This window comes from Heptranchias perlo, chromosome 34 (assembly GCF_035084215.1).
Source record: "Heptranchias perlo isolate sHepPer1 chromosome 34, sHepPer1.hap1, whole genome shotgun sequence".
Lineage (NCBI taxonomy): Eukaryota > Metazoa > Chordata > Chondrichthyes > Hexanchiformes > Hexanchidae > Heptranchias > Heptranchias perlo.
The window spans coordinates 26562930-26578454 of record NC_090358.1 but is presented as its reverse complement, the minus strand read 5'-3'; the positions used below and the strand labels follow the sequence as shown (position 1 = coordinate 26578454).

Below are 15525 nucleotides of genomic sequence, written 5' to 3'. Positions count from 1 at the left end.
AACATGACTAAAACAGAATATCTGGTTACTTGTTCATTGCTGTTTGAGGGAGCTTGCTGTGCGCAAATTGGCTGCCGCGTTTCTCACATTACAACAGTGACACTTCAAAAGTACTTCACTGGCTGTAAAATACTTTGGGAATCCTGAAGTCGTGAAAGGCGCTATATAAATGTAACTCTATCTTTCTTTTGATGATTAAATAGCATCTCCCTGACTGACAGCCCTACCCTGGTGTGGAGAGGAGAATATGTGCGCGCGCGCGCTGAAGCGACCACTGTCCCCAGATAACCCGGAAGTGCTGGTTCGACGCAGGGGGGGGGGAGGGAGACCGGACGGATTCGGTGCTTCACGTCCGACCGTCCTCGCAAATGGCTGCCTTTTGTGTGCGTGGGGCCCCCGGTTGAGCGGCGGCTCCCTCGGTGCTAAATTTCGGCCACTTACCTGTCGTCATCGGACAAGACAAGCGCCGCCAGGCCGCGCCCTCTCTCTCCCCCCCCCCCCCGCGCGGTCGCCATGCGGCAGCTGCCCCGACCCGGCCAGTGACCGTTATTCGGAGGTCTCGCGCCCGCGGCTCGCGGCTCCTCCTCCTCCTCCTCCCCTCCCCCCCATAACCCTCCCCCCCCACCACCCCCCGCACGCGCCGTTCCCTGGTAACAGGCCTGAATGCCGACGACGGTCGTCAGGGAGCAGCCCGGGCCCCCAGGATGAATGGCTTTTCGCTCGGCGAGCTGTGCTGGCTCTTCTGCTGCCCGCCTTGCCCGAGCCGTATCGCGGCCAAGCTGGCATTCCTGCCGCCCGAGCCCACCTACACGGTGCTGGTGGACGAGCCGGGCAGCGCCAGCACCTTGCACCTGTCGGAGCGGGCCGACTGGCAGTACAGCCAGCGGGAGCTCGACACGCTCGAGGTCTTCTTCACCCGCACCAGCCGGGGCACCCGCATCGGCTGCATGTTCGTCCGCTGCGCCCCCAACTCCCGCTACACGCTGCTCTTCTCGCACGGCAACGCGGTGGACCTGGGCCAGATGTGCAGTTTCTACATCGGCCTGGGCTCCCGGATCAATTGCAACGTCTTCTCTTACGACTACTCGGGTTATGGGGCCAGCAACGGGAAACCATCCGAGAAAAACCTTTACGCTGACATTGACGCGGCGTGGACGGCGTTAAGGACAAGGTCAGTGCTCGGTGTAAATGCTGGGGGGGTCGGCGCTCTGCGCTCGCAGCTATGGCTCCAACTTCCATTCATTGCAATGAAATACTTTTGTGTGAGCATCATTCCCTCAAAGGTCTGCATCTCTGAATTTGTGTTACAGTTCCTTACTGTTTGAGATTAAAGAGACTATCTCTCCTATCAGTTAGTATTGATTCATTGAGATGTAAATGAGACAGGTTTCTTTCAAAAAATAACATTTTGGGATACAGTACATGAGTAATTTGAGACATGTGACAAGTGTAGCATGCTTGGGAGGAAAAAGATGACTTTGGACCAATGGTTCCCAAAGTTCTCCACTGGGGTTTTGCTCTTGTTATTTCTGGGTCTGTTGTAGAGCGATTGGTAGAGATTGATTGCTATAATTAGTCAACAACTCCATTATTGTTATATTATGCCAGATGATAGATGACGAACTGTATGAACCTTAGTCTTTTTTTCGTCTAGCAATTCTTATGTCCCTTTTTTTAATATATTATATTATGAAAGTAGTTTGATAGCATTCTCGCCTTGAGTCAGAGGGTTGCAGGTTCAAGGCCTACTCCATCCAGGTGGGCACTTCTATGCAGTGTGGAGGAGGTGCTGCATTGTTGGAGGTTCCATCTTTTGGATGTTATGACAGCCTGTACCACTGGGACGTAAAAGATCCCACCACACTATTCCAAGGAGAGTAGGGTATTCTCCTGTTCAGCATTCTTCCCTCAAACACCACCACCAAAACACATTATCTGATCATTCATCTTGTTTGCTGTTGCGGGACCTTGCTGTGTGCAAATTGGATGCTGCATTTACTTACTTTTAAAGCGAGTGCATGTTATATAATTGTGAAGTGATTTAGATGTTCTAAGTACGTAAGGTGTTGAATAAATGCAAGTTATTTCCTTCTGTATAATATGCAATAAAATTGGCCTCATGATTGATCTAGTATGTTTTCTGAAGGGTGACTCGAGTTGTCTTGGGAACTCCCTCTGCACAGTTGGATTTCCTGTAGTCATGGTTGTGCGTACTCTAGTTCCTCACCATCTTTGCCTGGATGCATTCTTAATATCTGGCATGGGTACCCTGTGGAAAGCTCTGTATTTTGGGGAGTCTTCCCAGCACCACTGGAATGGAGAGTTTTTCACCATGCAGTGGTGAAAAATGATGATTTGAGCCACTTCACACATGTTATGGCTTTGTCCATTCTGTGGCCAGAACAAAACAGTTTTTTTGCATGTACCTGCAGTGCTGCCGTTGCAGTCCCAACTCCACCACCTGAAGGGCTGCTTCCCAATTTCTAACTACATTTCTTACCAAACCCTTTGATTAGGGTTAGGGCTAGAGACACTGTCCTTTTCTTATAGATATAAAGTGCAACAAAATTGGCCCTGGGATGTATGATGCATTATCTTAAAGGAGATTAGAAACATAACCCACTACAGCATTGCTGGGCAACTAACCATGTGTATATAATTTTGAGAAAATGTCTTAAAAATAAATATGAAGGAGCTTAACATTTTCACAGCTTGCATCAAATAAATAGTATATGTGTACAACTTGTGGATTGGATGTCACAATGTGCTAGTGACATCATACTATCTTTGTATGTTACTCAAATCACTTAAGTCAACTTGCAAATATCCTTTTATCTATCAACTGTTTATATAGCGGTCTAGATTTTCAAACTATGTAACATCTAGGCATTGTTCTCATTCATATTCCAAATGCACAATGTTTAATTAGTTGTGATGTGAGGTGTCAGCTGTGGCTCAGTGGGTAGCATTCTTGTCTGAGTCAGAAGGTTGTGGGTTCAAGTTCCACTCCAGGGACTTGAGCACTAAATCCAAGGCCCTGCCTGCCCCCTCAGGCGGATGTAAAAGATCCCATGGCACTATTTCAAAGAAGAGCAGGGGAATTCTCCACAGTGTCCTGGCCAATATTTATCCCTCAACCAACACCACTAAAATAGATTATCAGGTCATTATCACATTGCTGTTTGTGGGAGCTTGCTGTGTGCAAATTGACTGCCGCGTTTCCTATATTACAACGGTGATTACACTGCAAAAAAAAAGTACACCGTTGGCTGTAAAGCGCTTTGGGATGGCCTGAGGCCGTGAAAGGCACTATATAAATGTGAGTCTTTCATCCTTTCGTTCTGTTTCATTTAGAGTTGTAGGTGAAAATAGGAACTCCTATTTTAAAATGGTTTGTGTTTTCGTTGGCAGATTTTTGCTGGTAAGGCCATATAAATCACAATATTAAAGAACCTGTAATACCTTCTAGAAGTATGGAGGAAATACTCACTTGTGCAGATTACCAAGTATTAATGCTCAATATAGGATACAGACGTTTAATTGTTCAGTTCAAAGCTGAGAACAGATTTGGCAATAGTTCTCAAACTCTACCTGCAAAGCTAGAAAGAGAGTGGTTGCCTACTTCCAGTAGAGCCGTTCTCTTTCATCTAAGGGAGTACCTCCGCACAGCGCTGGAATGAGCCACGCTCTTGGGGAAAGAGATTGCATGAGGGCCAACCTCCCCATTGAGATTTGTGATGTCATGGCAATGTGACATCAGAAAGGTTGCTCGTGACTTCTTTCCATTCTCGCTTCCTTTGAGGTCAGCTTCATACCTCAGCTTTGGTTCACTGTTTGCCAGAAGAGGATTGAAAATAGAACTGCAAGGACTGAGAGAAATGTTGGGAAGGAGCAATGATGTGTGGAGAATGCTCTGACAGATTAGAAGAAAGACAAAGACACTTCTGGAGATAAGCAACAACTGTCATGCAGTATGCTTTCGTCACACACTGCTGCAACCTAACCAATAAAATAAAATTTTGCATCACTAAACCCTTGATACGATTGACAAGAAATATGTTTGACAAATGTAGTAATATATCTCAATTGGAGTAAAATAAAATTGTTTACTAGTTAGCAGCTAGGGACTAAATTAAAAAGCAGAACCACAAAGGTAATAATCTCTGGATTATTACCTGAGCCACGAACAAATTGGCACAGGGTCAATCAGATCAGAGAGATGAATGCATGGCTCAAAGATTTGTATGGGACAAGTGGGTTTCGATTCGTGGGGCACTGGCACCAGTACTGGGGAAAGAGAGGGCTGTTCCTTTCGGACGGACTACACCTGAACCATGCTGGGACCAGAGTTCTAGCGAATCGAATAACTAGGGAGGTAGATAGGGCTTTAAACTAAATAAAGTGGGGGGGAGGGTCCCGGTGGAGAGAAATCTAGAATGCTAAAGAGAAAAGACAAAGAAGCAGTGCAGGAAAGTGATTGAGGTAAGGATAGCAGATTGTGTCAGGAAGGGACAGAGCGTACAAACAAAAGAGTGCACTAACAGTCTGGGTAAGAAAAAATGGTAATAAGACAAATAGGGCCATAGTACAAAAAAATTAAAATGTTTAAGACCAATCTGAATGCACAAAGCATTCGTAATAAGTCAGATGAATTAACGGCGCAAATAGATGCAAACGGATATGATATAATTGCAATTATGCAGACATGGCTGCAGGATGACCAAGGCTGGGAGCTGAATATCCAGGGGTATTCGATATTTAGGAAGGACAGTCAAAAAGGAAAAGGAGGTGGGGTGGTGTTAGTAAAGGATGAAATCAGAGCAATAGTGAGAGGATATTGGCTCAGAAAATCAAGATGTAGAATCAGTCTGGGTGGAATTAAGAAACACCAAGGGGCAGAAAACACTGGTGGGAGTTGTCTATAGGTCTCCTAACAGTAGTGGTAATGTAGGGGATGGCATCAAACAGGAAATTAGAGATGCATGTAACAAGGGTACTCTGGTAATCATGGGTGACTTTAATCCACATGTAGACTGGCCAAACCAAATTAGCAATAATACTGTGGAGAATGAATTCCTGGAGTGTATACAAGATGTTTTTTTTAGACCAGTATGTTGAGGAGCCAACCAGGGAACAGGCTATCCTAGATTGGGTATTGTGCAATGAGAAGGGGTCCTTTAGGGAAGAGTGACCATAACATGATAGAATTCTTCATTAAGATGGAAAGTGAAGTAGTCCAATCCGAAACTAGGGTCCTAAATCTAAACAAAGGAAACTACGAGAGTATGAGGAATGAGTTGGCTATGATAGATTGGGAAGTTTCATTAAAAGGCATAACGGTGGATAGGCAATGGCTAACATTTAAGGAACGAATGCATGAATTGCAACAATTCCTTTCTGGCACAAAAAATCAAAAGGAAAAGCAGCCCAACCATGACTAACAAAAGAAATTAAGAATAGTATTAGATCCAAAGAGGAGTCATATAAAGTTGCCAGAAAAAGTAGCAAGCCTGAGGATTGGGAGCAGTTTAGAATTCAGCAAAAAAGGACCAAGAGATTGATTTAAAAGGGGAAAAATAGAGTGAGAGTAAACTTGCAAGGAACATAATGGTGGACTGTAAAAGCTTCCACAAGTATGTAAAAAGAAAAGATTAGTGAAGACAAATGTAGGTCCCTTACAGTCAGAAACGGGAGAATTTATAATGGGGAACAAGGAAATGGCAGAGCAATTAAACAAATACTTTAGTTCTATCTTCACGGAAGAGGACACAAATAACTTCCCAGAAGTGCTAGGGAACCGAGGGACAAATGAGAAGGAGGAATTAAAGTAAATTAGTATTATTAAAAAAAATAGTGCTTGAGTAATTAATAGGACTGAAAGCCAATAAGTCCCCAGGGCCTGATAATCTGCAACCTAGAGTACTAAAAGAGGTAGCCATGAAAATAGTGGATGAATTAGTTATCATCTTCCAAAATTCTATAGATTATGGAACGGTTCCTGCAGATTGGAGGGTGGCAAATGTAACCCCACTATTTAAAAAAGGAGGGAGAGAGAAAACATGGAACTACAGACCAGTTAGCCTAACCTCAGTAGTAGGGAAAATGCTAAAGTCTATTATAAAGGATGTGATAACAGGACACTTAGAAAATATCAACGGGGTTGGACAAAGTCAACATTGATTTATGAAAGGGAAATCATGTTTGACAAACCGACTGGAGTTTTTTGAGGATGTAACTGATAGAATAGATAAGGGAGAACCAGTGGCTGTAGATTATTTGGATTTTCATAAGGCCACATAAGAGGTTAGTGTGCAAAATTAAAGCACATGGGATTGGGGGTAATGTACTGGCATGGATTGAAAATTGGTTAACAGACAGGAAATAGAGAGTAGGAATAAATGGGTCTTTTTCGGGGTGGTAGGCAGTAACTAGTGGGGTACCGCAGGGATCAGTGCTTGGGCCCCAGCTATTCACAATATATATCAATGATTTGGATGAGGGAAGCAAATGTAATATTCCCAAGTTTGCTGACGACACAAAACTAGGTGGAGTTGTGAGGAGGATTTAAAGAGGCTTCATGGTGATTTAGACAAGTTGAGCGAGTGGGCAAATACATGGTAGATGCAGTATAATGTGGTTAAATGTGAAATTATCCACTTTGGAAGGAAAAACAGAAAGGTAGAGTTTTATTTAAATGGTGATAGATCTGGAGATGTTAATGTACAATGGGACCTGGGTGTCCTTGTACACCAGTCACTGAAAGCAAACATGCAGGTGCAGCAAACAGTTAGGAAGGCAAATGGTATGTTCCCCTTCATTGCAAGAGGATTTGAGTACAGGAGCAAGGTTGTCTTACTGCAGTTATACAGGGCACTGGTGAGACCACACCTGGAGTATTGTGTGCAGTTTTGGCCTCCTTACCTAAGAAAGGATATATTTGCCATAGAGGGAGTGCAGCGAAGGTTGACCAGACTGATTCCTGGGATGGCAGGGCTGTCGTATGAGGAGAGATTGGGCCAACTCGGCCTGTATTCACTCGAGTTCAGAAGAATGAGAGGGGATCTCGTTGAAACATATAAAATTCTGACAGGGCTACACAGACTGGATGCAGGGAGGATGTTTCCTCTGGCTGCGGGGGTCCAGAACGAGGGGTCACAGTCTCAGGATACGGGGTAGGACATTTAGGACTGAGATGAGGAGAAATTTCTTCACTCGGGGAGGTGAACCTGTGGAATTCTCTACCACAGAAGGCTGTGGCGGCCAAGTCACTGAATATATTTAAGAAGGAGCTAGATAGATTTCTAGACACAAAAGGCATCAAGGGGTATGGGGAGAGAGCAGGAATATGGTATTGAGATAGAGGATCAGCCATGATCATATTGAATGGCGGAGCAGGCTCGAAGGGCCGAATGGCCTACTCCTGCTCCTATTTTCTATGTTTCTATGGTAAAAGTCGCAGTTAATTAAGCCTTTGCAGCATCACAATAATTGAAGTATAGGAATTGATTAACCTGTAAAAATCTTGTAGCACCAGTAGTCATTATGCTTTGTGCCACTTGGTTATGGAGCTCCTATAGTGTGTGTATAGTCTTCCATAGTAAATTTGCTTCTCAGAAAAGTTATTGTACTGTTAAGTGATGGATGTCAATGTTAGGAAATAGAGCCAGGCTCAGTTGATAGTGCTCATAACTGAGTCAGAAGGTTGTTGGTTCAAACCTCATTCTAGGCCTTGGGCATGTAATCTGTGCTGGCACATTGATGCAGTACTGAGGGTGTGCTGCATTGTGGGAGATACTGTCTTTTCAATGCGAGATTAAACTGAAACCTTCTCTTCCTATTCAGGTGGGCATATGAGATTCCCCAGCACTGTTTGATTCTCCCTTGGTTTAGGGATTCTCCTTAAACCAACACCACCAAAAAACACACTAACTGGTTATTCATCTCACTTGCTGTTCCTACATAACAACTGTGACTGCACTTCAGAAGTAATTAATTAGATGTGAAGTGCTTTGGGACATCCAGAGAACATAAGATTTCTTTCTTTTTCACTTTGGACACTCTGGTAGGAGCAAGTGCTTTCAGGTCAGGTGTAGCATGAAGCAGATGCAGACTGAAGTTACTCTATCTATATCCCACAAGAGTAAACTACATCGGTGTGAATTTTTCCAGTGATCTCACAGCCATCATATGGTATCTCTCTGAACGAGAATGATAATTTAGTGCTAATTAATGTCAGTTTTCTGCTGCGAATTTGTTCTAATAAGCAGTGGATGGGAACTTGCTCAAACTGTCTTCATGTAGGTGCCTTAAATCTGTTACATTACTTTCACCCATCTGTCGGGGTTGGATTCAATTCCAGGTCTCTGAGATGAAAGGGCTGTGCTCTGAATCACTGCATCCAGTTCCCTCTAAAACTACACAATTGTTCTCTTATTAATGATAAAAGGAGAGAAAATTTACCAGCATAGCCTGTTTAATGTTACAATTTGAATGTCAGCAATTTGACATCCAAATATACTACATCCACTGGTTCCCCTTTATCTACCCTACTACTTACTTCCTCCCTCAAAAAACTCTAATAAATTTGTCAGACACTTTTTTTATTATTCGTTCATGGGATGTGGGCATCGCTGGCAAGGCCAGCATTTATTGCCCATCCCTAATTGCCCTTGAGAAGGTGGTGGTGAGCCGCCACCTTGAACCGCTGCAGTCCGTGTGGTGAAGGTCCTCCTACAGTTCTGTTAGGTAGGGAGTTCCAGGATTTTGACCCAGCGACGATGAAGGAACGGCGATATATTTCCAAGTTGGGGTGGTGTGTGACTTGGAGGGGAACGTGCAGGAGTTGGTGTTCCTATGTGCCTGCTGCCCTTGTCCTTCTAGGTGGTAGAGGTTGCGGGTTTGGGAGGTGCTGTCAAAGAAGCCTTTGGCGAGTTGCTGCAGTGCATCCTGTGGATGGTACACACTGCAGCCACGGTGAGCCGGTGGTGAAGGGAGTGAATGTTTAGGGTGGTGGATGGGGTACCAATCAAGTGGGCTGCTTTGACCTGGATGGTGTCGAGCTTCTTGAGTGTTGTCAGAGCTGCACTCATCCAGGCAAGTGGAGAGTATTCCATCACACTCCTGACTTGTGCCTTGTAGATGGTGGAAAGGCTTTGGGGAGTCAGGAAGTGAGTCAGTTGCTGCATAATACCCAGCCTCTGACCTGCTCTTGTAGCCACAGTATTTATGTGGCTGGTCCAGTTAAGTTTCTGGTCAGTGGTGACCCCAGGATTATAATAGTGGGGGATTCGGCGATGGTAATGCCATTGAATGTCAAGGGGAGGTTGTTAAACTCTCTTGTTGGAGATGGTCATTGTCTGGTGCGAATGTTACTTACCACTTATCAGCCCAAGCCTGGATGTTGTCCGGGTCTTGCTGCATGCGGGCACGGACTGCTTCATTATCTGAGGGGTTGCGAATGGAACTGAACACTGTGTGCAATCATCAACGAGCATCCCCATTTCTGCCCTTAGGATGGAGGGAAGGTCATTGATGAAGCAGCTGAAGATGGTTGGGCCTAGGACACTGCCCTGAGGAACTCCTGCAGCAATGTCCTGGGGCTGAGATGATTGGCCTCCAACAACCACTACCATCTTTCTTTGTGCTAGGTATGACTCCAACTACTGGAGAGCTTTCCTCCTGATTCCCATTGACTTCAATTTTACTGGGGCTCCTTGGTGCCACACTCGATCAAATGCTGCCTTGATGTCAAGGGCAGTCACTCTCACCTCAGCTCTGGAATTCAGCTATTTCGTCTCTGTTTGGACCAAGGCTGTAATGAGGTCTGGAGCTGAGTGGTCCTGGCGGAACTCAAACTGAGCATCGGTGAGCAGGTTATGGTGAGTAAGTGCCGCTTGATAGCACTGTCGACGACACTTTCCATCACTTTGCTGATGATTGAGAGTAGACTGATGGGGCGGTAATTGGCCGGATTGGATTTGTCCTGCTTTTTGTGGACAGGACATACCTGGGCAATTTTCCACATTGTTGGGTAGATGCCAGTATTGTAGCTGTAATAGAACAGTTTGGCTAGAGGCGCCGCTAGTTCTGGCGCACAAGTCTTCGGGATGTTGTCGGGGCCCATAGCCTTTGTTGTATCCAGTGCACTCAGCCGTTTCTTGATATCACGTGGAGTGAATCGAATTGGCTGAAGACTGGCTTCTGTGATGGTGGAGATATCGGGTGGAGGCCGAGCTCGATCATCCATTTCCCTTTCATAAAATCGTGTTGACCCTGCCTAATCATATTATGATGTTGTAAAAAGTGCCCTGTTACCACTTTCTTAATAGTGGATTCCAGCATTTTTCCAATGACTGATGTCAGGCCTGTAGTTCCCTGTTTTCTCTTTCCTTTCTTGAAAAGCAAGGTTACGTTTGCTACCTCCCAATTCGCTGGGACCGTTCTGGAATCTAGGGAATTTTGGAAGATCATAACCAATGCATCCACTATCTCTGCAGCCCCCTCTTTTAGCACCCTCGGATGTAGGCTATCAGGTCCACGGGATTTATCGGCTTTTAGTCCCATTAATTTCTCACGTACTTTTTCTGTACTAATAATTACTTTAATTTCCTCACACTCATTAGCCCATTGGTTCCCCACTATTTCTGGTATGCTTTTTGTGTCTTCTACTGTGAAGACAGATACAAAATATTTGTTCAACGCATCTGCCATTTCCTGATTCCCCATTATAACTTCTTCTGTCTCAGCTTCTAAGGGACCAACGTTTACTTTTGCTCTTCCTTTTTACATACTTGTAGAAGCTCTTACAATCCGTTTTTATATATCTTGCGAGTTTACTTTCATATTCTATTTTCTCCCTCTTTTATCAATTTTTTTGGTCGTCCTTTGCTGGATTCTAAAACTCTCCCAATCCTCCGGCTTACTACTATTGGCAGCATTATAGGCCTCTTCTGTTAATCTAACACTATCCTTAACTTCTTTAGTTAGCCACGGGTGGATCACTCTTCCCGTGGAGTTTTTATGTCTCAGTGGAATTATATTTGTTGAGAATATTGAAATATTTCTTTAAATGTTTGCCATTGCTTTTCAACCGTCATATCCTTTTAATTTATTTTCCCAATCTACCTTAGTCAACTCGCCCCTCATACCTATGTAATTGGCTTTATTTAAGTTTAGGATTCTAGTTTCATACTTAAGTACGTCACTCTCAAACTCAACGTGAAATTCATCATATTATGATTACTCTTCCCGAGAGGAACCTTTACTGTGAGATTACTAATTAACCCTGTCTCATTACACAGTACAAGACCTGAAATAGCCTGTTCCCTGGTTGGCTTCATGACATAATGCTTTAGGAAATTGTCTTGAATGCATTCCATGAACTCGTCCTCCAAACTACCTTTGCGAATTTGATTTGCCCAGTCTATATGAAGATTAAAGTCCCCCATGTTTACATTACTTTTTGTTACATGCTCCTATTATTTCATAATTAATACTCTGCCAACAGTATAGCCACTATTAGGGGGCCTACAAACTACTCCCACCAGTGTTTTCTGCTCCTTGTTATTTCTTATTTCCACCCATACTGATTCTACTTCCTGACCTTATGAGCCAAGATCCTATATTATTAGGACTACACCCCTCCTTTTCCATTCTGCCTGTCTTTTCTAAACGTCATGTACCCTGGACTATTTTTAGTTCCCAACCTTGGTCACTTTTACTTATGTGCTGTACGGTCGAATGATAGAAAATTTACAGCACAGAAGGAGGCCATTTGGCCCATCGTGTCCACGCCAGATGAAAATGAGCTACAGAATTAATTAATAATCTCAAAGTAAAGGATCCCTTGGGAAACAGCGATCATAACATGATAGAATTTCACATCCAGTTTGAGAGCGAGGATCTTGGGTCTGAAACTACTGTATTAAACTTAAATAAGGGCAATTATAAAGGAAGGAGGGCAGAATTGGCTAAAGTGGACTGGTTAAACAGATGAGATGGTATGATAGTGGATAAGCAGTGGCAAACATTTAAAAAGATATTTTATGACTTGCAACAAAAATATATCCCTGTGAGGAGGAAAGACTCCATAAAAAGGGTGAACCACCCATGGCTAACTAAGGAAGTAAAGGATGGTATCAGGTTAAAAGAAAAAGCATACAACATGGCAAAGATTACTGGTAAGCCCGAAGATTGGGAAAACTTTAAAAACCAGCAAAGGATGACTAAAAGAATAATAGAGGGAGAAAATAAATTATGAGAGTAAACTAGCAAGAAATATAAAAACTGACAGTAAAAGCTTTTACAAGTATATAAAAAGGAAGAGGGTAGCTAAAGTAAACATTGGTCCCTTAGAGGATGAGACTTGGGAAATAATAATGGAAAACAAGTAAATGGCAGAGGAATTGAACAGATATTTTGTAACACAGTAGAAGACACTAATAATATACCAATAATAGTAGAAAATCAAGGGTCTACAGGCTGACAAGTCCCCTGGACCTGATGGCTTGCATCCGAGGGTCTTAAAGGAAGTGGCTACAGAGATAGTGGATGCATTGGTTGTAATCTTCCAGAATTCACTAGATTCTGGAAAGGTTCCAGCGGATTGGAAAACCGCAAACGTAACACCTCTATTCAAGAAGGGAGTGAGACAGAAAGCAGGTAACTATAGACCAGTTAGCCTAACATCTGTCATTGGGAAAATGCTAGAATCCATTATTAAGGAAGTAGTAGCATGACATTTGGAGACTTATAATACAATCAAGGAGAGTGAACATGGTTTTATGAAGGGGAAATCATGTCTGACAAACTTATTAGAGTTCTTTGAGGAAGTAACGGGCAGGGTGGATAAAGGGGAACTAATGGATGGCAGTATATTTGGATTTCCCAAAGGCATTCGATAAGGTGCCATATAAAAGATTACTGCACAAGATAAGAGCTCATGGTGTTGGGGGTAATATATTGGCATGGATAGAGGATTGGCTAACTAACAGAAAACAGAGTCGGGATAAAAGGGTCATTTTCAAAATGGCAATCTGTAACTAGTGGGGTGCCGCAGGGATCAGTGCTGGGACCTCAACTATTTACAATATATATCAATGACTTGGATGAAGGAACGGAGTGTCTTGTGGCCAAGTTTGCTGATGATACAAAGATAGGTGGAAAAGCAAGTTGCGATGAGGACACAGTGTCTGCAAAGGGATATTGACAGGTTAAGTGAATGGGCAAAAATTTGGCAGATGGAATATAATATGGGAAAATGTGAAGTCATCCACTTTGGGAGGAAAAATTAAAAACCAAAATATTATTTGAATGAAGAAAGACTACAAAATACTGCGGTACAGAGGGATCCTGGATGTCCTCGTACATGAAACACATGAAGTCAACATACAGGTGCAGCAGGTAATCTGGAAGGCAATGGAATATTGGCCTTTATTTCTAGGGGGATGGAGTATAAAAGCAGGGAAGTCATGCTACAACTGTACAGGGTGCTGGTGAGACCACACCTGGAGTACTGCATACACTTCTGGTGCCCTTATTTAAGGAAGGACATACTTGCATTGGAGGCAGTTCAGAGAAGGTTCACTAGGTTGATTCTGGGTATGGAAGGGTTGTCTTATGAGAAAAGATTGGAGTTTAGAAGAATGAGAGGAGATTTTATTGAAACATACAAGATTCTGAGGGGACTCGATAGGGTAGATGCTGAGAGGATGTTACCCCTCATGGGGGAATCTAAAACTAGGGGGCACAGTCTCAAGGAGTCGCCCGTTTAAGTCGGAAATGAGGAATTTCTTCTCCCAGAGGGTCGTAAATCTTTGGACTTCTTTACTCCAAAAAGCTGTGAAGGCTGAGTCATTGAATACATTCAAGGCTGAGTTAGACAAATTTTTGATCAGCAAGGGAGTCAAAGGATATGGGGAAAAGGCAGGAAAGTGGAGTTGAGGTAAAAATCAGATCAGCCATGATCTCATTGAATGGTGGAGCAGGCTCGAGGGGCCGAATGGCCTACTACTGCTCCGATTTCTTATGGTATCCAGCCTAATCCCACTTTCCAGCACTTGGTCTGTTGCCTTGTAGGTTACGGCACTTCAAGTCCACATCCAAGTACTTTTTAAATGGAATGAGGGTTTCTGCTTCTACCACCCTTTCAGATAGTGAGTTCCAGACTCCCACCATCCTCTGGGTGAAAAATTGTTTCCTTAGCTCCCTCTAATCCTTCTACCAATCACTTTAAATCTATGCCCCCTGGTTATTGACTTCTCTGCTAGGGGAAATAGGTCCTTCCTATCCACACTATCTAGGCCCTTTATAATTTTGTACACCTCAATTAAATCACCCCTCAGTCTCCTCTGTTCCAAAGAGAACAACCCCAGTCTATCCAATCTTTCCCCATAGCTAAAATTCTCCAGTCCTGGCAACGTCCTTGTAAATCTCCTCTGTACCCTCTCTAGTGCAATTACATCCTTCCTGTAATGTGGTGACCAGAACTGTATGCAATACTCAAGCTGTGGCCTAACCAGTGTTTTATACAGTTCTAGCATAACCTCCCTGCTCTTATAGTCTATGTCTCGGTTAATAAAGGAAAGTATCCCGCCTGCCGCCTTAACCGCCTTATCTACCTGTCCTGCTACCTTCAGGGATCTGTGGACATGCACTCCAAGGTCCCACTGTTCCTCTACACCTCAGTATCCTTCCATTTATTGTGTGTTCCCTTGCCTTGTTTGCCCTCCCCAAATGCATTACCTCTCACTTTTCTGGATTGAATTCCATTTGCCACTTTTCTGCTGACCTGCCCAGTCCATTGATATCTTCCTGCAATCTACAGCTTTCCTCCTCTCTATCAACCACACGGCCAATTTTTGTATCATCTGCAAACTCCTTAATCATGCCCTCTACATTTAAGTCGAAATCATTAATATATACCACAAAAAGCAAGGGACCTAGTACTGAGCCCTGGGGAACCCACTGGAAACAGCCTTCCAGTCGCAAAAACACCCGTCAACCAGTACCCTTTGCTTCCTGCCACTGAGCCAATTTTGGATCCAACTAGCCACTTTCCCTTGAATCCCTTGGACTTGTACTTTTTTGACCAGTCTGCCATGTGGCATCCTGAAGTGACTGCCTTGCCTCTTGTCTCTGCTGCCTTTCGAATGACTACTATCGGTGCCCCCTCACCCCCCCCCCCACCCAGGATATTGCTTTGTCGGTATCCCAGACCAAATTATCTCATGACCAGATTAGGTGGTCAGATGTTCATGGGATTCAAAATGGCATTTGTCCACACAAATACAGATATGTACCACCCCAAGGTGTTTCAATTGAATGGCTTGACCCATTGGTCTGTTCCAAACACTTTGACCTGTAAAACAGGTCCTAATCCAAACATCTTTCTTCAATTGCAGGAGCAATCCATTTGACATCAATTTGTCTAAAATGAGCACAGCAGGCAGGTAAACATCCGTCTATCAGTCCTTTCAGCGTACCAGACTGTAATGTATATGCTTTGCAACTTGCAGAAATGGCTAG

The 15525-nt window shown here is 43.7% G+C and overlaps 1 protein-coding gene across 4 annotated transcripts in view; it reads left to right on the top strand.

The window, feature by feature from the left end:
- The first annotated feature begins 319 nt into the window (after positions 1-319).
- abhd17c (abhydrolase domain containing 17C, depalmitoylase) overlaps positions 320-15525 on the top strand; it is a 76152-nt gene continuing 60946 nt past the window's right edge. For all 4 annotated transcript variants that reach the window (XM_067971178.1, XM_067971177.1, XM_067971180.1 and 1 more), the window contains exon 1: positions 320-1171. In XM_067971178.1, coding sequence (XP_067827279.1) covers positions 705-1171 — 467 coding nt within the window. In that variant the 5' untranslated portion in view covers positions 320-704. The remainder of the gene's footprint in view (positions 1172-15525) is intronic.